General features: G+C 44.6%; 1 protein-coding gene across 1 annotated transcript; it reads left to right on the top strand.

The window, feature by feature from the left end:
• Positions 1 to 26,603, top strand: Akr1e2 (aldo-keto reductase family 1 member E2). The gene is made up of 10 exons (XM_045135222.1): positions 1 to 42; positions 1,436 to 1,603; positions 3,216 to 3,332; positions 9,970 to 10,047; positions 11,415 to 11,537; positions 14,290 to 14,387; positions 18,451 to 18,523; positions 19,048 to 19,131; positions 21,584 to 21,666; positions 23,905 to 26,603. Exons 1-10 carry the CDS (start codon positions 1 to 3, stop codon positions 23,945 to 23,947), a joined length of 909 nt encoding a protein of 302 aa, XP_044991157.1. The 3' UTR covers positions 23,948 to 26,603.
• The last annotated feature ends 536 nt before the right edge of the window (positions 26,604 to 27,139 follow it).

Below are 27,139 nucleotides of genomic sequence, written 5' to 3'. Positions count from 1 at the left end.
ATGGCGGGCCGCGTCCCGGCCGTGGGGCTGGGCACCTGGAAGGTGAGGCCGCCGGGCTGGGCGGGCGCGGGCGCGGGCGCGTGGCGAGGCCGCGGCCCCAGGCCCGTCCGTGGCTCGCGCCCGCCGGGGCGGACTGGGAGGAGCGGTCCCGGGAGGAGCCGAGCCTGCGCCGCGGCGGGCCGCCCGCGAAGCTCCAGCCGCCGAGGTCCCTGCTCCCCACGCGCCAAGAGCCAGTTATTTGCGCCACGCCGAACGGACCCTCTGCTTAAATGATGGGGTATTTGGGCAGCCACCTGTCACAATTCGAGGCGCGGCTGGGCGTTTCAGAGTGGGCGCGGAGGCGACGGGCGAGCCGCCCTTCGGAAGAACGCCTGGGGAGGCGGAGCGAGCAAGTCGGGACCGTCGGGGAGGGCGGGCCGAGGCGGCGAGCGGGAGGCGCGGGTGCCCTTGCAACTGCCGGCCTGCCTTGGCGGAGCTCTGCGCGTCCTCTTCCTCTCCAGTACCAACAGGTCTGCCGCCTGAAAGCAGAAGCAGAACACTCTGCACTCAGCCTTGTAATGCATGTCCATAAATTGGGACCTAGGCACCAGTGTAAAAGCCTTCCTTTGCGGGTCGTTACCACCGGGAAGGAGCCTGGTGTGGTGGCGCGCATCTTAAATTCTAGCTCTGGGCCGGGGTGGGAGGACCGCTGCGAGTTGAGACTAGCCTGAGACCACCTAAGGAATTCCAAGTCAGCCTGGGCTAGAGCGAGACTCTGCCTGGAAAAACAAAAACGTTCATGTAAGGTTGGATCAGAATTAGAGCAAGTCTTAGTTCTGTTAGCTCACCAGCTTTTAGTGTCCTGGGTACACTGGGTTCTTGTGGGTTCTGTATGGACTTGCCTTTGACAGACAGTTTCTAAGCACTTGCTACGTGAAACCGATGTCAGAGTTGTGCTGTTTTTGTGACATACGTTAGGAATATTCTCTTTTACTGTTTTTCGAAAGATATCTGTTAAACTGGGATGATTTTGTAAACTTCTGTAGTGGCTCTTACTTTTCATAATGACTTATTTAGCAATTATTATTTATGAATTTATTAGTAATTACTTATTGTTATTTAACAATTGCAGAACTATTCAAAATTCATTGACTTTCGAATTATTTTTCTAGGATTTTTTTTCCATTTCATGACATTTTAAATATCTATTTTATTGTCCGCCTCTGCTTTTCATTCATGTCATTCCAGTTTAGTTTTCTTTTGGCCAACGCCGTGAGTGCTGCAGTCTGAGTGCAGGTCCTCATTCTGACAGAGCAAGCTCTTACAGAATGGGCATACTCCCTACCCCAGATTTAAAGTTTTACGTGCTACCAGACTCCCATGTCTTGCTGACAGATGGAAGATCACAGCTGGGTTCTCACAGCTGTGGACTGGACGCTTTTGTGTTGTTCTGCAGGCCTTTCCAGGAGAAGTGACCAACGCGGTGGAGGTGGCCATTGACTGCGGGTATCGGCACTTTGACTGCGCTTACTTATACCAGAACGAGAGTGAGGTTGGAGCAGGAATTAATAGCAAGATCAAGGAGGGCGTGGTCAAAAGGGAAGATCTGTTCGTTGTCAGTAAGGTAGGGCTTCTCAGCTGTGCTCATGGCAGAGGCTGGGTACCGAGAGAGCTGCAACAACCTAGCAGGAGGATTTTCTAGTTCCCTGAAGAAAAGTAATGGCTCTGCTTTACCCTTGACCCAGAACTAACAAGCATTTTCACAGTCCATGAACATGCCGGGTTACATTATGTGAGGCTGATTTGCTTTTTGTTTTATTACTTGGTCATTCAGATGGAAGTGCATTGAGCATGCCTGATCCATTAACATTCATGAAATAAAAATTGCCTTGCATGTGTTTGGATAAGGTAGAAGATTTTCTTCTCAATCCCAAAGGCAGATTGTTGACTAACAGGGAGTATCTGAGTCTGACTCCATAATACAAGGGTGTGTTGTCTCCACATAGATCATAGTCAACAGTAAAAGCAAGGTCATCATTTTAGAAATTTAAAATAGTCACTAAAATGTAATTTAAATGAGGATATTGGGCCAGAAAGATAGTTTAGCAGTTAAGGTGCTTGCCTACAAAGCCTAAGGACCCAGGTTTGATTCCCCAGTACCCATGTAAGTCAGGTGCATATAGTGGCACATGTATCTGGAGTTCGTTTGCAGTAGTTGGGGGCCCTGGAGCACCCATTCTCTCTCTTTCTCTTAAATAATAAAAAGGATGAGAGCATGAGTTTTTTGCTCACAATGTAGAGCTATTACTAACAATGTAATGGATTTACTTCTCACTTTTTATTTTTGTTAATTACTGTACCTGTCATTTGTTTTTAGTTCTCTTTTGCATACTTTCAATTAACACACATGCATGTACACACACACACACACACACACACACACACACACACACATATCCTCAAACTCCTTGTATAGCTAAGAATGACTTCAACTTCCATTCCTGCCTTCACTTCCTGAGTACTAGGATTATCAGTGCGCACCACCATACCAGGATACCAGGTTTGTACAGTCAGTGCTGAGGGTCAAACCCAGAGCTTTTTGCATGCTAGACAAGCACTCTAGCAACTGAGCTTCATCATCAGCTCCTGCCTCATTAATTTTTGTTTCCACTTGCTGTGACAGAGTCTTTACATTACCTTCTGTGGCAGTAGCAATATAGAGAGATAAACAATGAGACAAACAATTATAGATTCATTTGCTTACCTAGGAGCATGGAAGGAGACATGTACTAAATATAAAAAATGTGTATTAATTCACCTATATAACTTGCATGTTTAAGATGCCTCAATAACCGAGAACTTGAACATAAAGTCTCTAAGAGTTGGAAACATTATATGGAATTCTTCTGATTAGTTCTTTCTACCTGCAAACTCTTTTTTTTTCTTTTTCTTTTATTTGGTTCCATCAGATCCAAATCACCATCATCCCTCCATGACATATCTTCCAATGTCACTCTGAATGTGCCTTCAGTGGGGAAGGGAAGGGCTCCTCGTGTGGAGACCCCAGTGGTGCTTTTCTGAGCATAATGTCACTCTCTCCCCCAGAACCTGTGGTCAAGCGTTTGTTGTCATCCCATCCTAGATATTTCTGGTTTGCAGATAGTAGCTTTGGGTGACCAGTGAGTGGCTGCTCTGGGTTATGGCTTTGTGACAGGGGTCTCCGTTCTCTCCTACAGCTGTGGTGCACCTTCCACAAGAAGTCCTTGGTGAAAACAGCATGCACCAACAGTCTGAAGGCATTAAATTTGGATTACTTGGACCTGTATCTCATGCACTGGCCCATGGGGTTCAAGGTATTGTACGGGCAAAGGTTACATGCATGCAAAGTCCTAGACAAGTGTTAGCAGCGAAGCGGCTTTGAAGGGAAACGATAGCTATGGCTTGTTGTAGCATAATAGTGTTGACTAGAACTTTCAATATTTTGAATAATTAGCGATTAACAAATTTCTGCCCCGTGCACTGTAACATGCCAGTGGTGTAGGATTGTGTATGAGAGAGGCAGGTGCACTGTAAATCAACACTCCAAATTTCTGCCACGTGCCCTGTAACATGCTAGTTGTGTAGGATTGTGTATGAGAGAGGCAGGTACACTGCAAATCAACACTCCAAATTTCTGCCACGTGCCCTGTAACATGCTGGTGATGTAGGATTGTGTATGAGAGAGGCAGGTACGCGGTAAATCAACACTCCAAATTTCTGCCACGCGCCCTGTAACATGCTAGTGATGTAGGATTGTGTATGAGAGAGGCAGGTACATGGTAAATCAACACTCCAAATTTCTGCCACGCCCCCTGTAACATGCTAGTGATGTAGGATTGTGTATGAGAGAGGCAGGTGCACTGTAAATCAACACTCCAAATTTCTGCCACGTGCCCTGTAACATGCTAGTGATGTAGGATTGTGTATGAGAGAGGCAGGTACACTGTAAATCAACACTCCAAATTTCTGCCACGCCCCCTGTAACATGCTAGTGATGTAGGATTGTGTATGAGAGAGGCAGGTGCACTGTAAATCAACACTCCAAATTTCTGCCACGCGCCCTGTAACATGCCACTGGTGTAGGATTGTGTATGAGAGAGGCAGGTACATGGTAAATCAACACTCCAAATTTCTGTCACGTGCCCTGTAACATGCTAGTGATGTAGGATTGTGTATGAGAGAGGCAGGTGCACTGTAAATCAACACTCCAAATTTCTGCCACGCGCCCTGTAACATGCCAGTGGTGTAGGATTGTGTATGAGAGAGGCAGGTACATGGTAAATCAACACTCCAAATTTCTGTCACGTGCCCTGTAACATGCTAGTGATGTAGGATTGTGTATGAGAGAGGCAGGTGCACTGTAAATCAACACTCCAAATTTCTGCCACGTGCCCTGTAACATGCTAGTGATGTAGGATTGTGTATGAGAGAGGCAGGTGCACTGTAAATCAACACTCCAAATTTCTGCCACGCGCCCTGTAACATGCTAGTGATGTAGGATTGTGTATGAGAGAGGCAGGTACACGATAAATCAACACTCCAAATTTCTGCCACGCGCCCTGTAACATGCTAGTGGTGTAGGATTGTGTATGAGAGAGGCAGGTACACTGTAAATCAACACTCCAAATTTCTGCCACGCGCCCTGTAACATGCTAGTGATGTAGGACTGTGTATGAGAGAGGCAGGTGCACTGTAAATCAACACTCCAAATTTCTGCCACGCGCCCTGTAACATGCTAGTGATGTAGGACTGTGTATGAGAGAGGCAGGTGCACTGTAAATCAACACTCCAAATTTCTGCCACGCGCCCTGTAACATGCTAGTGATGTAGGACTGTGTATGAGAGAGGCAGGTGCACTGTAAATCAACACTCCAAATTTCTGCCACGCGCCCTGTAACATGGTAGTGATGTAGGACTGTGTATGAGAGAGGCAGGTGCACTGTAAATCAACACTCCAAATTTCTGCCACGCGCCCTGTAACATGCTAGTGATGTAGGACTGTGTATGAGAGAGGCAGGTGCACTGTAAATCAACACTCCAAATTTCTGCCACGCGCCCTGTAACATGCTAGTGATGTAGGATTGTGTATGAGAGAGGCAGGTACACGGTAAATCAACACTCCAAATTTCTGCCACGCGCCCTGTAAAATGCTAGTGATGTAGGACTGTGTATGAGAGAGGCAGGTACACGGTAAATCAACACTCCAAATTTCTGCCACGCGCCCTGTAACATGCTAGTGATGTAGGATTGAGTATGAGAGAGGCAGGTACACTGTAAATCAACACTCCAAATTTCTGCCACGCGCCCTGTAACATGCTAGTGATGTAGGATTGTGTATGCGAGAGGCAGGTACACTGTAAATCAACACTCCAAATTTCTGCCACGCGCCCTGTAACATGCTAGTGATGTAGGACTGTGTATGAGAGAGGCAGGTACACGGTAAATCAACACTCCAAATTTCTGCCACGCACCCTGTAACATGCTAGTGATGTAGGATTGTGTATGAGAGAGGCAGGTACACTGTAAATCAACATCCAAATTTCTGCCACGTGCCCTGTAACATGCTAGTGATGTAGGATTGTGTATGAGAGAGGCAGGTACACTGTAAATCAACACTCCAAATTTCTGCCACGCGCCCTGTAACATGCTAGTGATGTAGGATTGTGTATGAGAGAGGCAGGTACACTGTAAATCAACATCCAAATTTCTGCCACGTGCCCTGTAACATGCTAGTGATGTAGGATTGTGTATGAGAGAGGCAGGTACACTGTAAATCAACACTCCAAATTTCTGCCACGCGCCCTGTAACATGCTAGTGATGTAGGACTGTGTATGAGAGAGGCAGGTGCACTGTAAATCAACACTCCAAATTTCTGCCACGCGCCCTGTAACATGCTAGTGATGTAGGACTGTGTATGAGAGAGGCAGGTACACGGTAAATCAACACTCCAAATTTCTGCCACGCGCCCTGTAACATGCTAGTGATGTAGGATTGTGTATGAGAGAGGCAGGTACACTGTAAATCAACACTCCAAATTTCTGCCACGCGCCCTGTAACATGCTAGTGATGTAGGATTGTGTATGCGAGAGGCAGGTACACTGTAAATCAACACTCCAAATTTCTGCCACGCGCCCTGTAACATGCTAGTGATGTAGGACTGTGTATGAGAGAGGCAGGTACACTAAATCAACACTCCAAATTTCTGCCACGCGCCCTGTAACATGCTAGTGATGTAGGATTGTGTATGAGAGAGGCAGGTGCACTGTAAATCAACATCCAAATTTCTGCCACGCGCCCTGTAACATGCTAGTGATGTAGGATTGTGTATGAGAGAGGCAGGTACACTGTAAATCAACATCCAAATTTCTGCCACGCGCCCTGTAACATGCTAGTGATGTAGGACTGTGTATGAGAGAGGCAGGTGCACTGTAAATCAACACTCCAAATTTCTGCCACGCGCCCTGTAACATGCTAGTGATGTAGGACTGTGTATGAGAGAGGCAGGTACACGGTAAATCAACACTCCAAATTTCTGCCACGCGCCCTGTAACATGCTAGTGATGTAGGATTGTGTATGAGAGAGGCAGGTACACTGTAAATCAACACTCCAAATTTCTGCCACGCGCCCTGTAACATGCTAGTGATGTAGGATTGTGTATGCGAGAGGCAGGTACACTGTAAATCAACACTCCAAATTTCTGCCACGCGCCCTGTAACATGCTAGTGATGTAGGACTGTGTATGAGAGAGGCAGGTACACTAAATCAACACTCCAAATTTCTGCCACGCGCCCTGTAACATGCTAGTGATGTAGGATTGTGTATGAGAGAGGCTGGTGCACTGTAAATCAACATCCAAATTTCTGCCACGCGCCCTGTAACATGCTAGTGATGTAGGATTGTGTATGAGAGAGGCAGGTGCACTGTAAATCAACACTCCAAATTTCTGCCACGCGCCCTGTAACATGCTAGTGATGTAGGATTGTGTATGAGAGAGGCAGGTACACTGTAAATCAACACTCCAAGTTTCTGCCACGCCCCCTGTAACATGCTAGTGATGTAGGATTGTGTATGAGAGAGGCAGGTACACTGTAAATCAACACTCCAAATTTCTGCCACGCGCCCTGTAACATGCTAGTGATGTAGGATTGTGTATGAGAGAGGCAGGTACACTGTAAATCAACACTCCAAATTTCTGCCACGCGCCCTGTAACATGCTAGTGATGTAGGATTGTGTATGAGAGAGGCAGGTACACTGTAAATCAACACTCCAAATTTCTGCCACGCCCCCTGTAACATGCTAGTGATGTAGGATTGTGTATGAGAGAGGCAGGTACACTGTAAATCAACATCCAAATTTCTGCCACGCGCCCTGTAACATGCTAGTGATGTAGGATTGTGTATGAGAGAGGCAGGTACACTGTAAATCAACATCCAAATTTCTGCCACGCGCCCTGTAACATGCTAGTGATGTAGGATTGTGTATGAGAGAGGCAGGTACACTGTAAATCAACACTCCAAATTTCTGCCACGCCCCCTGTAACATGCTAGTGATGTAGGACTGTGTATGAGAGAGGCAGGTACACTGTAAATCAACACTCCAAATTTCTGCCACGCGCCCTGTAACATGCTAGTGATGTAGGATTGTGTATGAGAGAGGCAGGTACACTGTAAATCAACACTCCAAATTTCTGCCACGCCCCCTGTAACATGCTAGTGATGTAGGATTGTGTATGAGAGAGGCAGGTACACTGTAAATCAACACTCCAAATTTCTGCCACGCGCCCTGTAACATGCTAGTGATGTAGGATTGTGTATGAGAGAGGCAGGTACACTGTAAATCAACACTCCAAATTTCTGCCACGCGCCCTGTAACATGCTAGTGATGTAGGATTGTGTATGAGAGAGGCAGGTACACTGTAAATCAACACTCCAAATTTCTGCCACGCCCCCTGTAACATGCTAGTGATGTAGGATTGTGTATGAGAGAGGCAGGTACACTGTAAATCAACATCCAAATTTCTGCCACGCGCCCTGTAACATGCTAGTGATGTAGGATTGTGTATGAGAGAGGCAGGTACACTGTAAATCAACATCCAAATTTCTGCCACGCGCCCTGTAACATGCTAGTGATGTAGGACTGTGTATGAGAGAGGCAGGTACACTGTAAATCAACATCCAAATTTCTGCCACGCGCCCTGTAACATGCTAGTGATGTAGGATTGTGTATGAGAGAGGCAGGTACACTGTAAATCAACATCCAAATTTCTGCCACGCGCCCTGTAACATGCTAGTGATGTAGGACTGTGTATGAGAGAGGCAGGTACACTGTAAATCAACATCCAAATTTCTGCCACGCGCCCTGTAACATGCTAGTGATGTAGGATTGTGTATGAGAGAGGCAGGTACACTGTAAATCAACATCCAAATTTCTGCCACGCGCCCTGTAACATGCTAGTGATGTAGGACTGTGTATGAGAGAGGCAGGTACACTGTAAATCAACATCCAAATTTCTGCCACGCGCCCTGTAACATGCTAGTGATGTAGGACTGTGTATGAGAGAGGCAGGTACACTGTAAATCAACACTCCAAATTTCTGCCACGCGCCCTGTAACATGCTAGTGGTGTAGGATTGTGTATGAGAGAGGCAGGTACACTGTAAATCAACACTCCAAATTTCTGCCACGCGCCCTGTAACATGCTAGTGATGTAGGACTGTGTATGAGAGAGGCAGGTGCACTGTAAATCAACACTCCAAATTTCTGCCACGCGCCCTGTAACATGCCAGTGATGTAGGATTGTGTATGAGAGAGGCAAGTATACGGTAAATCAGCACTCACAGGCAGTACGTGCGTTAACTTCAGGTGCTCGCCTCTTCCTCTGCCCTTCGTTTCTACTGCATATTTGTGTCATTTCATTATCATTCATAGTGGGACATCCAGAAAAACAACTGAAGATCCTAAACAGTGGAGGTTTATTGTGTCCTGAAAACATAAAGTAAGCCCATCTGTGACTATTTTTCTTTCTTTATCTAAAATCATTGAAGCTGGTTTTTTGGTTTTTTTTTGTTTTTTTTTTAGCAATTATCAGGGACTTAAGGTCATCCTTTTGTTCCTGTAAGACATGTACAGTGAACTTCATGGCTAGTAGGACTCTTGGTGGTCCTATAGTCCTCCTTGTGTTCCTGGTGGTCTCTGGATGTTTCCACCTTCTTGGCATCTTATTCAAACACTTGCAAAAGACTCACACCAAAAGTAAAGCAGCAGAAAACTTTATAAAAAGCAAAATAATAGTACACTGCCAAGAGGAACAGTGACTTCCTGAGTGGGAAGATACAGGGAAGAAGGAGCTATTTGCTAAGGGTGCCATCTGGGTGGTCCCTGGTTGGCTGAGAGGTCTGCATTGTATAACCCTTGCTTTACTGCACTGTTCCTTTCCCATGATGCATCTGAATTTAGGAGACACAGTTTGGCTTACTGCACATATACTGAAAACTATTCCAGGTCATGTAGCTCCCTGTGATCCAGTTCTGCATATTTCTTAAAATGTATTTAATAGAGATTGACTACAAAAGGGATGTTGCTAACTCTTACTAGATTGGGAGAGGTTTGTTCCATTGTTTGGAGTGACCTGATACAGGTAGGGATCCCAGGTTGACCAAAAGTTGCAAGATGCTTTATTAGGAAACAGGTGTACTGCCCAAGCCAAGCGGTGTCCTGGGTTAGGAAACTATTCCCTGTGCTTGCCAGCCTGACTCACACCTGATCTTACCGAAGCGCAGCTGAGGCCTGGAGAAGGAAGTGGCAAGGCCATGTTGGTATTCCTCAGTGTCAGGACCAGCACTTAGCTCTAAAAGTGCCAGCTCACACTCTGGACACGTGGGTCCTCCACTGACCGTGCAAGCTCGCCAGCACCAGTAACCGTGAAGCTCCTTCCTGCTCATTTCCACAGCCTGGAGAAAAAGACTTACCTCTGGATTCCAGTGGCATGATTATACCGAGTAACACCAACTTCCTGGACACATGGGAGGTAAGGGAAGCCACGCCATCTGGCTATGACAGCCCTGTTCACAGGTACTGAAATGAGAGTTGTTTGAGTGCTTAGCTGTCTGTGTTCAAACGCAGCAGCTCTGTCTGCTTGAAGCACGGGGCTTGCAGTATGAGTTGGGAATGAATATTTTAAAGGGGTTCTTCATACCTTTAGCTTAGTATGTTATATCTTCCTAAAGTGTTATTTTATAGATTAAGACAAGCAAATCTCTTATCCCTCAGATATTCCTTTTTCAGTTAAAAATGCTGCCTTCTGTTATAAATAAAAATTTAAAACAGGATATTGAAAATGCCCTGTTCCCTCCATCCAGTGGCAGTCACTGCTAATTTTTTTGTTCCTTTTAGTTCTCTTAAGCATCACGGAACCATAATCTTGGCAGCATTTTAAAACTCACATTGAGAGGCAGGAAGAGTATGGGGGTGCCGGGCAGAGCAGGGCAGATTACCAAGGGTCAAGCCTGTTTCCAAGGTACAGATAAAAAGTGGGCAGAGTTTGAAAGTAGCAGGATTATCAGAGAGTCAAGAATTCAAGATTCACCAGGAATTCAACAAGTAAATTTGTAGAGGCTGAAAATTGAAAGATTCCCTGAGTTCATGGGCTCCAGCACAGTTGACCCAATGTATATGGTCTTAACTAACCTGCATGGGGAACAGAGCCTGGGCACATTTGAGGCCAAGGAAGAAAACAAGTACAACTTTAAATGTACTTTAAATGAGCAGAGTTGAAGTTAGAAATCACATGGGGAACCATTCCTAGGAGATGAAGGGTGATACCATGAGATTGTTCTGGCCTCCAGGGGTAGGAAGAAGAGTGTTGGGGGCTAGGCACTGCCATCCTCCTTCCCCATAATGCAGCAGGAAGAAGAAACTGGTCAGAAAGAAACCAATCAAGATGTATCTGAGGTTGTTCCCCAGTGCCTAGGTGTTCCCTACCTCAGATAAAATCAGAAGTGGACACAGTTGCTACATACCGTGGCAGTAGACCTTGAGAGCACCAGGAATAATAATAGTTAACATGATTTGAATGTTTGCTAGATTCCAGCCTTAGCTAAATGCCTCTCAGCCCATCATGTCTTATAACCTTAAGACAGACCTGATGACGTAGACAGTGTTGTCTTCATTGTAGACATGAGGAACTTGATGCTGAGTGAACTATATCTTTCCCAATTTCCCCTGCTACTAAGAGTGGAACTTCAACCTTGAATGAACAAATGTTTGAAAGGCTTTAAGTAAAATACTTTAAAAATATTGGAATCCAGTTTTAGGGTACTGAGCAGTCACTGTGGGACGGGCCTGCAAGTGAGCAGACAGCCTGTACACACAACAGAGTTCCTTGCTCTCTTGTAGGCCATGGAGGAGCTGGTGGTCGAGGGGCTGGTAAAGTTCATCGGGGTGTCAAACTTCAACCACAAACAGCTTGAGAGGCTTTTGAATAAGCCTAACTTGAGATTCAAGCCAATAACTAACCAGGTGAGCTATTGGAACATCCTGGAAAGGTGGAGGAATGGGTGAAGCATGTAACAGATTACTCACCAGTGTCTCCCAAGCTCGGGGCGGCAGTGAAACTAGACACTGAGAAAGTGGGAAAGTGGTTTTCCTTAAGGTGATGTGGTTAGGCGATACCCTTGGTAGGTAACATGTGATCTGGAACTTGATTCCCCACCAGCACTTACAGGCAGGCCATCATGTGTTGAGAAGGACAACGTGCTGATGGATCCTTTACCCTCATGAGAGCAGAGTAGCTCTTTCCTCTACCTCTTCGGCCCATGCAGACCTCAAATAGAAAAGAAAAGGGAGGCATACGTGAATATCTTCAGCCCAGGCTGCCAGATTGTAGAAATATGGGTCCTCACCTCTTATATTTTTTATAGGAAAAGTTGTGTGGGAAATCTGTTAGATTTGACAGTGTGACCTACTGGCTTTATATGTCCAAAGAAAAACGTTCAGTGCTTATTTTTTTTACTTTAGTAACACATGACACATGCATGTGTAAGGACGGCCTAGTGCTGTGGCCACCGTGAAACAGCACCGTGTGTGCAGGCAGCTCCGGCCATGCCTTGTCCGTGCGAGGGGAGACCTTTGTTTTGATGTGCAGCGCTGCGGGCTGAGTTTGAAGTTCATGGATAAAGGTGTAATGCATTGTCAGTTCATGTCTGAGTTATTTCATACAGGTTGTTCATTCAGTACATACTATGTACATCAAATTGGGTCAATCATATCCCTGTGTGGCTTCCCATTGGTGACTGTGCCATGACTGCCTTTGTGCTCTTGAGGGCAGCTGGGTGTGCACTTGAGTAGTTTCTAGTTAGTAGCTATTTTAAACAACCACTTTCTTTTCTTTTTAAAAAATCTTATGGCATAACACAGAGAAAAGTACAGAAATTACATAGAGCATGTCTTGATGAACTTATACTAGTGAGTATTCAAATTCTCTATACCCAGAAACAGTACCATCCTCAACCTTCCAGAAGCCCCTGTGTGTCCCAGTCAGGCATTGGAGGACCAAGGGGCAGGTCAGGTTCTCTGGGGTGTGAACTTCAGCCACAGACATTTTGAGAAACTTTTGAATAAGCCCAACTTGAGAATACCTAGTGACACCTTCCTTGCTTTCTAATACAGCTTGGTCTTGGTATCATGTCTTTAGAATCTTCTTTGCATAGAATCAACTTACATACACAAAGGATACTGTATTGCGGGGGGTGCTGAGGTGGGTTAGAGTCATGTTTTCTAATAGGGTTGGGGCACTGTTATACTTTGAATCCAAAGTGTCCCTTGAAGGCTCATGTTAAAGGCATGGTTGCAAGCTGACAAAGGCTAAGAAAGAGATAGAATCCTGAGGGCTGGGATTGTCTGAGGAAGAACACTTCGATGAAATCATCATCTTACAGCATTATTGAAAGCTGCTTGAAGTAGGAAGTGGGGCACTAGAGGAAGTGTGTCACTGAGGGCCTGTTTTTGAGGGTTACCTCATCCCCAAACCCCATTTTCTTTGCTTCCTGGCTGCCAGGAAATGGTTTTCCTCCATCTCCACCTTCCACCATGCCAGATGCTGTTTCTGGCTTGCCACAGACCGAGGAGCAGTGATAGTGATACCAGCCAACAATGGGTTAAGTCTTCTAGAATTCTTGAGTCAAACAAATCGTCCTTCACATTGATTTCCTCAAGTGTTTTGTCACAGTGACTGAAAATGCTTCATGAAAGTACCTAGAAATGCTGTTCTTGGAAAGTTCCAGAAGGCCTGCCTTCACTTGTGGAGGGTTTCCTGGTAGTTGATTTTATTAGATATGACATGATCCAGAGAGCCAAGGCACTATTTATAATCCTCTTTAATTCCCATGAAATGAGCATTTATTTTAAGTGTATTTATGACTTGGAATTGTGCGTGGAAATTTGGAGAACTTTAAGGAGGCAACCTTTCTGTTCATAGATGTCTTAAAAGGTTCATTGGTGCCACCTGTAGCTTGTATGTATCACATGTAACATCTCAATTTTGTCACTTCATTCAGCAAGTTTTTATTGATCTTCTCTGAGTCCAGGTTTTTCTCGGTGTTGGGATAAATCCAAAAAAAAAAATAAAAACAAACTCAGAAAAATGTCTCTGTATTCAAGAAGATCTGTTACAAAAGATAAACAACGAGCAAATAAAATATGCATGGTGAGCTGAAGAGATGGTTTCATGGTTAAGGCACTTTCCTACGAAGCCTAAGGACCCATGTTTGACTCTTCAGATCCTGTGTAAGCCAGATGCACAAAGGTGAGGCAGGTGTAAGGTCCCATATGACCACCACTAGGTGAGCAAGTGTGTGGACTTCCATTTTGTGGCCGAGGCTCTGCCACACCATCTCCACCCCACCCCCACTCTCTCTAAAAAAGAAAAACAGAACATGTAGAGTCAGATAACCATAGGTACCATAGAGGAACATGATAAGCAGGGGGAGGTAGAAGATACTAGATTGTTGCACCTTTTCCTGGGTGACCGAAGAGGGTCTCTCTGAGCACGTGGTATTTGAGCATTCATGTGACAATAGGAATCTGAGAGGTTGTGGACTTGCTGACCTTTACTTTATGTCTAGCATCATCAAACTTCTCACTCCTGGCCTCCAGAGCAGTCTTAGAAGCTGCTTATTGGCAGCAAAGAAACCAATGTATGGATGTCTGCTGTTTGGAGCTCTCCTCGTATGCTACTCCTCTGAATTTCTGTGCCCTGTGAATTTGTTTGTAGATTGAATGCCACCCTTATCTTACCCAGAACAGTCTGATTAAATTTTGCCAAGAAAGAGATGTGTCTGTGACTGCTTACCGTCCTCTTGGTGGATCAAGGTAAGGGGGTGTTAGTGGCTGTGTTAATCCAGGTCCTCAAGAAAACTACTGCTGCCTTCACATTTCCTTTGGAAATTTGGAGAAGCTATTCACTAAGAAGGTAGAGGATATCAAATAGGATTATCCACACCTCTCCACTAGAACCATGGAGTTACTTGAAGTGGGATGCTTCTGGGGAGTAGGCGAAAGCACCTGTGAAGGGACAGAACCAGCTTGACATGAACCTGCTGTTGATGTGTCGGTAGCCCACCAGGTCGCTACGTACCCCATAGTCTGCAGATAATCCACATTTCTTATGTATTTTTACTGTGCTCTCTCCATCACCAAAGGTGCCACCACCCGCCACTGAGCCACCTATGCCAGAAATGTGTAAACCATCCCTTTCCAATCCTCCCATTTAATCCAGCACTAAATTATCAAGTATTGTTCTAAGAGAACTTAAAGTTCATCTTTTCATCTCTCCTGTCACTCCCCTGGTGAGGCAAGGATTCTTTAAGTTTCTTAGATGAACCTCTGAACTTGCAGGTTAACCTATTCCACCATTTTATTCATGTGTAGCTGAAGGGAGCTGTTTCCACATGGTCATTTCCTTCTTACAAATTCAAGTTTGGCCTGCCTTTTTGGTGCAGTTGACCTAGGTTCTGCTCCCTGGGCCTCCCTTCTTCCACTGCCTGCTAACCTTCACTGAGTCATCCACATGAAACGATTTGTGTTACTTGGATATTATGGTCTTCTAGCCTCTGTGGGTTTGCTTATGCTGTTATTTCTATGTTTAAAAAATCCATTTTTAAAAACTCTGTTTAATTCCTATATTTGATTTAGAGTTCAGCTCATCACTGTCTCCTCTCAGAAACCCTCCTGAGTCCCTTTACCTGTGTTGTGTGTGGCAGTAGTGAGACCATTGTGTTTTGTTCTCGTTGTTTTCCATTGAAATCACCTTGAATGCGGAGGCCTCAGCCTGTTCCCAGCCTCACGCTCAGGACACAGGACATATGAAGAGACCAGGAAAGCCTGAAAGTGTTTCAGTTACCCACCTGTGTGTTTGCCCGTGAAATGAAGGCACCTTTACTTGTTGGCAGCTGCATCCCATAGCTGAGCTAGCCAGCGGAACCTCTGGTAGGAGCCAGCCCAGGAAAGGGTGCAGCTGGAATCCTGAGTGTGGCAAGACAAAACCTGTTGTGTTTGGTTTCTTTTAAACCCTTAGAGGACTGTAACTAGTCCAACACTTAAAATCTATTAATTGCTTCATAATTGTTTTAATTGGCTCCTCTTAGTTACTGGAGCTCTTATCCTTTCCTTGGCAAATGTTAATGAAGACTTCATCATAGTTTTAAAAATTTTTGGTGGTATTGGGATGCAGATTAACATAGGTCTGCAGAACACCATATATATATATATATATATATATATATATATATATATATATATATAATATATGTACATATATATATATATATGGTGAAGAGACAGCCTATAGACTTGGTGCTCTACCATTGAGATGTCATACCCAGCCTAGCCTTTAAAAAAACTGGAAGTAAAAAGGTTTATATGCTCAATGATCAGCTTTGTCGTGGTAATTGTAATGAAATTTTCTGAGCTGACCATCATCAACAAACACTGTGTGCTCTGTGAGTTCCGCAGCAGAAGGAGAGGTCTGCATGTCCCTGGGCCCTCCAGGCACTGAGAGCCATCATCTTGTGTGTTCTGGAGGTGTTACCTGTTCACCAGCAAAAGTGCAGATGCCTATGGAAAGGGAGTGTATGCAGCTGTGTGTGCCACAGACTTGGTTGTTTTCTCTGGTTGGTGTACATTCACAGCACACAGTGTTGGGCTTCATACAGACCATGTCTTTCAAGTGTATCACATACTCTGACTATATTCACCCACCCCGTTCTTCATTCTTCTCCCTTTCTCCCTCTTGCTAGTCTCCTTTCTCCTAATCCCACTTCAGCTTTATTTATCTGGAAGTAATTCTGGTACCCACAAATGAAGGCAAATTTAATATTAGTTCTTCTGCCTTGGGCTTATTTCACTTATTTTAATAATCTCTGGTATTATCAGTTTCCTGAAATGTCATTTTGCTTTAAGGCTCAAAAGAATCATTATGTATCATCTATTGATAGACATATAGGCTGGTTCCATTTCTTAGCTGCTGTGAATAAAATCTCAATACACACAATGTAAAATGTGGAAGGGCTTAGAGTCCTTCTGGTATATGCCCAGAAATGATATATTTGCATAGTATGGTAATTCTGTTTCTAGGGGTTTTAAGGAACCTCCATAGAAAGTCCCATAGTAACTGGACCTATTTATACTTCCACTAGTCATAATACATATCCCCACTAGAATTTCCTGTTGCTTTTTTTTTTTTTTTACTGTTATTCTGACTGGCTGATATGGCAAATTTTGTTTCACTTTGCATCTCTCTCATGCTTAAGAATGCTGAGAAAGCAAACATTTTTTTTCATGTTAACTGTCCATCTTGTTTTCATTAGTCTATTTATTGATTGATGTTTAGGCATTTTAATTTTTTGACCACTATATATATGTTGTATATTAACTTTATGTCAGATGTATAGCTAGTAAAGATTTTCTCCAATTCTATAGGCTGTCTCTTCACTAGATTGGATTGTTTCCCTTGTTATATTAGAAGCATTTAAGCTTCCTGTAACCCCCATTTGCCAGTTCTTGTATTATGTTCTGAGCTGCTGTAGTCTTGTCAGGAAGTCTTTCCTGTTTCTGTTCCTACATCAACATCTGGAGTGTTTTTTTCTATGTCTTCCTCTAAAAAGTTCACAATTCCTTGTATTGTGTTAAGATCTGCAGTTAGTTTATTGAACTGATTTCGTACAGGGAGGAAGTTGTAGCTTCGCCCAGTGCAGGTGGCTCTCCAGCTTTCCCAGCACCATCTGTTACATAGGCTTCTTCTCCCCAGGCCGGTCCATTCTATTGATCTACATGTGTGTTTTTGTACCAGTTTTGTGCTATTATTGTTAATATGGCTTTGTAGCATGACTTTAAATGAAGTATCGTGACACCTGCAGTATTGTTCTTTTAGATCAAGATTGCTTTTGCTATTCAGAGTTTTTTGTGCCTCTCTGTGAATTAAAAAAACTTTTTTTGTCTGTTCCTGTGAAGAATATGAAGAATATCTTTGGAATTTTCAGTGGAATTACACTGAACTAGTAGATTTCTTTTGGCAGTGTAACTGTTTTCACCACATTAATACTGCTCATCAGCAAGCATAGGCAGTCTTTCCATCTTTGAATGACTTCCTTAATTTTTTTCTTATAGTCTTTAAAAATTTTCAGTGCAGTGGTCTTTTACTTCCTATAATGTTTATTCCAAGAAATTTTGTTTTATATTTTGCAGCTTTTGTGAATTGAGTTGTCCTGATTTCTGTCTTTGCCTGTTAATTATTAGAAGAAAGAAAGCCTGCAGATTTCTGGATATTGATGTTGTATCCTGCTAGTTTGCTGCAGGTGCTTAATGAGTTCCAACTTTTATGCTGGAGTTTTTGGGGTCTTATGTGGGCAGTATCATCTTGTCTACGGCTAGGGATAATCTCCCTCTTCCGTTCCTGTTTGTGTCCTTCTTCCGTCTTCTCGTGTTTCATGGATCTATACCGAATGGCCGTAGAGAAAGCAGACACTGTGTCTCAGTCGTCATCTTTGTGCTTTGGGTTTTCCCCACGTAGTGTAACGTTAATTCCAGGTTTCGGATCTGTGTCCCAAATGTCAGCAGTGGGTATCTTTAGACAGTGAGTTTGAGGTGGTGTGCTTGTTGGTATCGTTTCAATTTTCAGTAGTAAGCATAGATTATGAGGAAAGAATAATAGAGCTCAGCTGAGCATGGTGACATCACCTGTAATTCCCACACCCAAGAGGCAGAATTTGAGACCAGCCTAGGCTACATAGTGGGACTGTCTCACTAATGAAAACCAATAAAAATAGCAAGTATATAAACAAATAAATGGAATTTTCGAATTTTGGGAAGGGTGTGGTGTTGTTTTAGCATTTCTGTTGGATCTCCTGGCACTACCTGCTATGTTGTGTCTCTGTAGAGAAGGAAAACACTTGATGGACAACTCTGTCATTCAGGAGATTGCAGAGAGTCACGGCAAGTCTGCTGCTCAGGTATGTGGGAGAAGGTTCCCGTGCGGAGCTCACTTCTTCTCTCAGGACCCTGACACAAAGGGTGGTTCCTAGCAAGGGGTGAGTTTGCCTGGATATGTGCACCCATTAGAACGTCCCAGTGTCGCAGTGGCATGGGTGCGTCTGTGTTCACGTTCAGTCAGGCCGTGCTCTGGCTCCGTCTGCTGTAAGGACTCGTGCTCTGCATGGCCACCCCTCTGCCCCAGCAGCTGCCTTGACAATGGGCATGAGGAGAAGCGTCTTTCAATACATTCATCCCTTCCCTGATGGCCAACTCCTTGGGGAACTGGACACACATTGAGGGACACACGTTGGGCAGCTGACAGTTATTCCAGAAGTGTTGATAAGCCTGTGCACAAAATGTCAGTTTGATTTCTAAAGGACTTTAGGATGAAAAAGACTTTTGAGCTTTTATTGTACAATAAAATTGAAACTGTTAGAAAAACGACTTTGATTCGCCTGTATGGACCTTCCCTCCATGTGATAAACATTTTATCGCTCTGCAGATTTTGATCCGATTTCAGCTCCAGAGGAATGTGATAGTGATTCCCAAATCTGTTACCCCCAGTTGGATTCAAGAGAATATCCAGGTGGGTGTCTCCCTGGTTTTCTTTGTTTGTTTTGTATTCAAGGATGTCCTGTCATGGCTAGTTAGCACTGGCAAACTTCTATCATCGATCTCCATGGCTTTCACCCAACAGAGTCCTGTTCCCTCACACTGTGCTGGCAGACCCACGGCAGGCTCTCTCCACCCTGGGCCTTCCTTCCTCCCTAGGACTGGCTGTCCTCTCCGTTCATCCCAGGATGGGGATGGAGGTGTGAGAGTCTTACTGAAGAGACGTGACAGGCCAAGCTGAGGAGTATCCTTCTCACTTCTGCTAACCTTGTATGGACATCACACAGCCATCTGGCCACATTGACCTTCAGAGGAAGCTGGATGTGTCCACTGTGTGCTCAGGAGGAAGGGGCCAAAGGTTGGTGAGCAGGTAGCCAGTTTCAACCACATGAACGCTCCTGGCCATCCAAAGTCCACTGTCCGAGGAGCTGTGTGAAAGAGCATAGTCCACACCGGTGCCTGACAATGTCTGAGTGTTGGAGTGAAAGGTGATGCAGAGAATCTATTTATTAGATAGAATGTGTAAAGGCCACTGACAGACAGTGTTCCTTTTGAGGAAGACCTTTTCACTCCCAGCCAATAGTCACAGCTGAAGCCCTTCCTTCAACCCAGATGACATAGTGTATGGCAGTCCTTCAGGTCATGAACATGGAATTCTGCGAGGCCCATCGAGCACTAGGCAGTTATATGCCCTCTGTGAAGCCTTGCTTACTTCTGCAGAGTGTTCACCTCACAAAATGCTTTGAGGACTAAATAGAAGACATGTAAAGCAGCTGGCAAAGTCCCTGGTGCACGGAAGCACCTAACGTAAGCTACAGTCATTGGTAGCCACTGAACATAGCCAGGAGCAGAAAGGTGTCAAGGAAGGCAGGACTGGAGACTTGTATTCTGACCTGGCCAGCAAATCACGGGACAAACCCGGGGCCAGCGCTATCTCTGCAGCCCGCTCAGTTAGGTGCCTCCCCTGCTGCCCAGCTTGAATTCTGGTGACTCTTCCAGAACTGTTTATTTCTCCCTCTTAGTCCAAAAGACTCTGTCACTGCAGACAGCTCTCCCGGAGAAAGCTGTAGATGCCATGTGACTGGTTTGTCTGGATTTCAGGATGGTAGTCTTCCAAGAGTAAAGACTGGGTCCCTCAGGCTCCTGGCCCTCCCAGGGCACAGTGGCATCCCTGAGTGTTCCTTCCATTCTCGCTCTTCTGGTTGAGCACCCCACCACCACCACCACACTGTGCCCTCATTGTGAAATACTGTTCTCCAGAAGTGGCTCATAGTCCCCAGTTAGACTAGGAAGATAAAAGTAGGAAGGAGGGGGAATACTATTTGAAAAGAAAAATAAAAAACTAAGATTACTCAGAAACTTACTTTGTGGAGTAATGTTGCTAGAGTTAGTGTTTAAAGGCAGCAGGAGACTTTCCAGTTTGGAGTAGTGTGTGGAGCACATGGCTTAGCCTTTTTAGGGGAGTAGGTGAATCAGTGAGCAATGTTGTTTGCTTTTTAACTTTTCCCATGTATTCTTCACTCTTATCAAATGAAAGTATATATTCCGTCTCTTCAAGGTTTCTTTTTTAAAATGCATTTGCACATGTGTGTATGTGTATATGTATGAGAGAGAGAGGGGGCGTGTGTGGGGGGGGGACTAGAGAGAGAACATGGGTATGCTGGTTCTCTTGCTGCTACAAACAAATGCCTGTCTGCCTTTATGTTGCTATTTGGGTGTCTGGGGAGTTGAATCCAGCCTGGCAGGCTTTCTAAGCAAACTCCTTTAACTGCTAAGCCATTTCCCCTGAACCTCTCCCAGGTTTCTCTTTTCTTTTTTTTTTTCTTTTAATTATTTATTTGTACTGTGGGTGTATGTGTATACATGTAAGTGTGCCATTTCCTCTTGCAAAATGAATACAAGACATTTGTGCCACTTTAAAAAAAAAGTATTTATTCATTTATTTGACAGAGAAAGAAAGAGAGAGAGAAAATGGGCACATCAGGGCCTCCAACCATTGCAGACGAACTCCAGACACATGTGCCCTCTTGTGCATCTGGCTAACGTAGGTTCTGGGGAATTGAACCTGGGTCCTTTGGCTTTGCAGGCAAATGCCTTAACTGCTAAGCCATTCCTCCAGCCCAACATTTATGCCACTTTTTGCATCTGAGTTACATGGGTGGCTTGGGACTTCAACCTGGGTCCGCTGACTATGCAAATCTTTTTAACCACAGAGAAATCTTTCTAGCCCCCTCCAAGATTTCATAAATGTAGGTGAGGTTAAGCTAATGTCAGTCAAAGGCTGACAATCAAAGTGCATGCTTGGAAGTGAGGCTGAATTCTAGGAACGTGTTTGACATCTTTGTGTCCCTTGTAGGTAACTCGTGCCAAATTACATGCAATTGTGCTTCGCTCCATTTCTTGTGATCATCTTGTTTTGGTTTTAGGTATTTGATTTTGTGCTAACAGAAGAAGAGATGGATAAAATATTAAATCTAAACATTAATTTCCGTTTAGCCACATTCCCCACGTAAGTACACCTCCTTTACTACCCTTACTGAGAAGGACTCCTGTGGAACTCAGCAGGAAGGAGAGAAAAGATAGTGCCAACATGTTATGTAGTCATAAAAAGTATGCTCTTAAAGAAAAAATAAAAAAGTAAATAAAAAACGAGATGGAGGAGTTGAGGAGGTAGCTTAGTCAGTAAAGTTCTTGCCCTGCCAGTGTGACAACTTGTGTTTGAGTCCCAGAACCCACATAAGAATGCCGGTGTGACAGTGTCCTCTTGCAGTGCAGTGCTGGGAAGGCTGAACCACAAGATCCCGGGGCTTGATGGCCAGAAAGTTTAGCCAAATTGGGGAGCTCCAGGACAATGTGGGTAGCATTCCTGAGGAACCACACCCAAACTCGCCCTCTGACCTCCACACACACATCTCACACATGTGCACATGGACATGCATGCTATATATGTACAAACATGCATACAAAAGTATATGGAGCAATCTATAGACTGTATGTTCAGTCCCTGAGTAGGCATTTCCTGTGTGTATTTTAAGGTTCAATCTTATCATTACTTTCTCCTGTTCAAGTTGGAGCACTGAAAGACTGATTTATATACTAGAATGTTAACAAATAGTTCTTTATTTCCATTTTTTTTATTTAATTTATTAGTTTTCTTTTCAGTAAATACAGGCAGTTTGGAACCATTGTTTAGGCTCATCTGTGATCTACCCCCTCTCATTGGACCCTCCTTGTTGATGTAAATGGGTCATGCATTGTGGAGTTAGCCCCCAGTTATTGGTATGATAAGTGTCTCTGCAAATCATGACCCAATATGTGACTCTGACATTCTTTCCGCCCCCTCTTCTGCAAAATTTCCCTGAGCCATGTTGGGTTCATTTTTGGTCTGCTTCAGTGCTGAGGTGTTGGGTGCCTCTGAGGCTCTGGCTCTCTGATTTGGTAGGAGTTGATTTTTCTCTGCGTTGGTCTCCTTCCCCTTTGTGCTGGTATCCGGTTCACAGGAAAACATCACCCTTGCTTATTTCGCCAGTTGTCCTTAGTTTCAGTCGGGCCCCTTTTGAGGTATGTTGGGGCAGCTCTCTTCTTAGGATCTGTATCTATCTGGAAAAGAGAAGCAGATTCTCCAACGGAGAGTAAGTTAGCACCCAGAAAATTGAGATAACACTTACTTTTTTGATAGACAGTTTGATAGGTGTAGGCCCTCTTACACCCTGTGATTGATGGTAGCTTGCTATTGTAGAGTGGGCTTGTGTTTGGGTATGGTTCTGACTTGTTTCCCAGCTCCAGCTATGGGTCTAGTACCACTGAGTGGATCAGTTAGCCAAATCAAGAGCAACTAGTTCCTCACCATGGCTGTGTACCACTATTGCAATTGTGTGGGCATCACATCCGGTTATTTGTTGCTAATTAGGTTAAACAATGTGTTGCTTGGACAGATCTTGGTCATTTCCCCCAGTCGTCTATGTAGCTCCTTCTGGTACTAGACACGCTGACTGTCTGGGGACTGACTCTCTCCTGGCTTCCAGCCATGTCATTCCATTTTACGCGTCAGCTGCGTATGGAGTCTTCAGCAATAGGGTCTTACCACTGGCCTTTGGTGGGTCATCAAGTACTCTGACAGAAGTCTGTCATTGTTTTGGGAAACCTTGTAGGTTTCTCTGCTCAAAAGCTCATTGTGGATGGTAGGCCCAAGCTGGAAGTGGGGGGTTACAGGTCAGAGTCCACTAAGAAATTGAGGAAGAACATAACTAATATACAAGAGTTAGAGAGGAGAGAGAGAGAGGGAAGAGGGGGAGAGGGAGGGAGGGAAGATGTAGGAGATTTAATTCTATACAGCAGTAAGAAAAAAACAACATAAAGAAATTTGAGGAAAAATGGTTGAACCTGTAACAGATCATTCTCAGTGAACTTACCCAATCACAGAAAAAAAATCGACACATAGTCTCACTCATCTACAACACCTAACCTGAAACTACCCAAGATACCTTACATACCCAGCAAGCACCTCATGGACGAGACAATAGGAAATAGGATGGATGGGAGGGCGGGGAGGGCATCGAAGGGTGGAAAACAGTAATCTGGACCCATACGGCAATGGTACCATAAAATTCTACTTCCTAAAAGACAGACCAAATGGCTGAACCTTCACTAGACCCTTATAGGAAACACCTGAACCACAAGACACTGGAGAGGGTAGGATCAAGACTAACCTTTATTTCCATTTTTAATATGCGATTCTGTTTTTCAGAACTGAGAATCACAAAGACTACCCTTTCCACATAAAGTACTGAACACAGCTTCCCCTGCCTCGTTTCTGCTCAGCCCAGACAAGTCTCCAAGGCGGGCTGCACAGACCCTCTTCAGTGAAGGCTCTCAGGTCAAGGCATCAGGGGAAGCTATGGCCAGAAGCAAATGCAACACACTTAGAGGTGGGGAGGTTCCTGCCTGGAACAGAAGACATACTCTCTAGGAAATCCCAGAAGTCAAATGTGTCCTGTTTGATGGAAAAAGGGTGGAGCCGGGTCCCAGGAACTCACTTGTCAAGGGTCCATCAGGCTCACCACTGGGTGGGTTCTGTGCTACCCACAAGATACTGGTAACTGAAATTAAACTTAACTCCACATTTTAAGAACACCTACTTGATGGACATATTTACATCACATGTAAAATTTGGGAAACCAGTGTAATTAATACTCATATGTCTTGCGATAGTTCTAAACCTTGGGCCACTTATGTTTTATGTTCATACCCCTTTCTGCACTACCCGAATCTTCTAGATAGTAGCAAAGCAAATCTGCCTGCACACAAGTAAAGTGAAAGGGTAAAGTTGGAGCACTGTCTTAGGCAGAATAGAGTCCTTATTTTAAACTAAATTCTAATTTTTAAATGTTATTTTAAAATAAGGTTAATATGATAAGTCAAATCACTCAAACCAGAGACAAAAGGTTGCTGTTTTCTGCATGTGTTTGTTGTTTAACTGTCCAGGCTCCCTGTTTGAAGGAGAATCCCAGAGCCCCGTTGTCTCCTGGAATGCTCAGTCAGACTTGTGATGTTGACTATGCAGTTCAGTAGGCTCAGCGTCCTGCCCTTGTCCCTCCTTTTCGTGTCCGGCCAGTTCTGTGTGCCCAGCTGTATCTGGTTTAATTAGCTGGCCTTTGATTTCTACCCAGAGGGAGGCAAGCAGAAGGAAAGTGCAGCATTTACCCCGGGTGCTCTGCTGCTTGCCCTTCTCTACTTATATCCCACAGCAGTCTGTAGGAGCACCTCAGACAGAGGACACTGGAACAGGCGTGGGGACGCACCGCAGGAGCCTGGCTCGGGGATGATTCGCCTCCACGGCACTTTCAGTTAGTCTTGGTAGGGCAGCCAGCCGATGAGTGAGGAGTGTATGTCCTCTAGTTGAAAGTGATCACCTGGGCTGAGGATAAAGCACTTGCTGCCCAAGTGTGAGGACTTAAGTTCGGTAAACACACGAGTGTGTATAATCCCAGCATAACCAAAGCAAGATGGGAGGTGGAGACGGGCAACTACCTAGAAATTACAGGTCACGTGACCAGGTGGGTACTGCCGCGTACAGTGAGAGGCCTGCCCACAAACAAAGGTGGGAGCAAGGACCAAGACTCACTGTTGCCTCTGACTATCCGGCACAGGGAAGGGCCCCAGGCCACTGAGGGTTAAAGCTGGCCTGAGTATCCAAGCACAGCCAAGGGCCCTGGGCCACAGGAGGTTGCAACCAGCCTAGACCCTGACAACTTTGGGTCCCAAGGCAGGCAGGAGTGAGGCCACCCCAGCGCCCCCCTGCCCGGGACAGCTCGACGTCCTGCTAAGACTTAGGTTCCGCATTCCCTGAGCAGTCCCTGCTCCTCCCCAGTTCAGCACAGTGAACTTTTAACTGTTCCTTGTTTATGACTTCTTATTTATTAGCCGTGTACTGATGTCATTCAACTTTGTTACCTCTTACTTTAATATTTTCCAGCAGTTCCTACACAGAAGTTGACTGCTAGATGGCACTGTGCCCAAGCACAGTCACTGGCTGGTGAGACTGGGTGCGTGTGTGTACAGGTGAATGTCTTATGTTTTGTTTTACTTCCCACAGAATCACAAGTCTAACCCTACTGTTTTTCATTTCAACCTGACTACTTGCTCCTGAGTCACTGCATGTTTGGAGTACTTTTCTTCAGCCTCATTCACATTAAGGTGGCTCTTAACTTTTAGTGGGTTTATGTCAGTGGGTGGAGAGCATGCTTTGTACGCAGCTGCAGTGGAACTGAGAACAGAATTTAACATTAATAATAATCCAGAACTTGCTCCTGCATGCAGTAATGCACAAAGAAAATAATCTCACTACTCTTCCAGAGCCAACTGTTAGCCAAAACTAACTTAAATTCACTGATAAAAATGAATTATTGATAGGATGGATGGATGTAATGGAGAGCCCAGACCTTTACTTAAGAACACTGCTAATCTCTTATGAACATGTGTATAATACAACTGCTGTTGAACAAATATGTGCAAGCATTGAAGGGCTGGACATAGCTGTGTGCACCCCAAGAACATCTAAGCAGCTCCCTCTCCTCCTTCATGAGCATATGGAATGTCTTGTATCAAACAAGGGTTCAGCTTCCAGTTGACTGCTGAGGTACAGAGAAGCTAAAACTGCTGGTGATATAAAAATAAACCTTTTCCTACGTGATTGTCAAGGAACAAGCTTCTAAGTGTCTCTTTGGCTTGTGTGACGCAGAGGCGAAGGGTCATTTTGCTTTCCGTAGGAAGTCTTTGTTTCTACAGTGCTGCACAGTATAGGTCCTCAGCTCACCCTCAGGAACTCTCAAGGGGGTGTTACTTCCTCTTTTGGACCCAAGATACTGGTGTCTGTAAATCCATGGAGGAACTTGATTAGAACACCAAGCTATGAACCTGCCTGTCATACTACACTTGATCTCACTGTGTAGAACTATTTTTTATCTCAGAGTTCAGAATTTTTTTAATAAAGATTTCATGAAATATAAGCCTTTTGGGGAATTATTGTTTTTAGTGAATGATATAATTGTGTATCATCCTGTGCAGCTACAAGCCATGATTTCCTGAAACTTTTTAATTTTTTATGTTCATTTTTATTTATTTATTTATTTATTTGAGAGTGACATACAAAGAAAGAGGCAGATATATAGAGAGAATGGGTGCGTCAGGGCCTCCAGCCACTGCAAACAAACTCCAGACGCGTGCGCCCCCTTGTGCATCTGGCTAACGTGGGTCCTGGGGAATTGAGCCTCAAACCGGGGTCCTTAGGCTTCACAGGCTAGCGTTTAACCACTAAGCCACCTCTCCTGCCTGTGGCCTCCCCATCAGGGAATTGAGCCCTATCTCCCACGTGGCAGGCAGGGATACCACTATACTAATGAGGATAGGCCCTGAAACATTTTTAAACAAAAAGCTAAATACTGTATCTGCCATCACTTATATTCCATAGTCTCTTTTTACCA

This window comes from Jaculus jaculus, chromosome 15 (genome assembly GCF_020740685.1).
Source record: "Jaculus jaculus isolate mJacJac1 chromosome 15, mJacJac1.mat.Y.cur, whole genome shotgun sequence".
NCBI classification, from domain to species: Eukaryota; Metazoa; Chordata; class Mammalia; order Rodentia; family Dipodidae; genus Jaculus; species Jaculus jaculus.
This window is presented reverse-complemented; position numbering and strand designations above follow the sequence as displayed.

Excerpts from the sequence above, each read along its gene's own strand:
- Akr1e2 (XM_045135222.1), top strand. The coding sequence starts at position 1 with ATGGCGGGCCGCGTCCCGGCCGTGGGGCTGGGCACCTGGAAG. Across the intron at positions 11,538-14,289 it reads TCAAGCCAATAACTAACCAG|ATTGAATGCCACCCTTATCT; the intron begins GTGAGCTATTGG and ends ATTTGTTTGTAG. Across the intron at positions 21,667-23,904 it reads CGTTTAGCCACATTCCCCAC|AACTGAGAATCACAAAGACT; the intron begins GTAAGTACACCT and ends TCTGTTTTTCAG.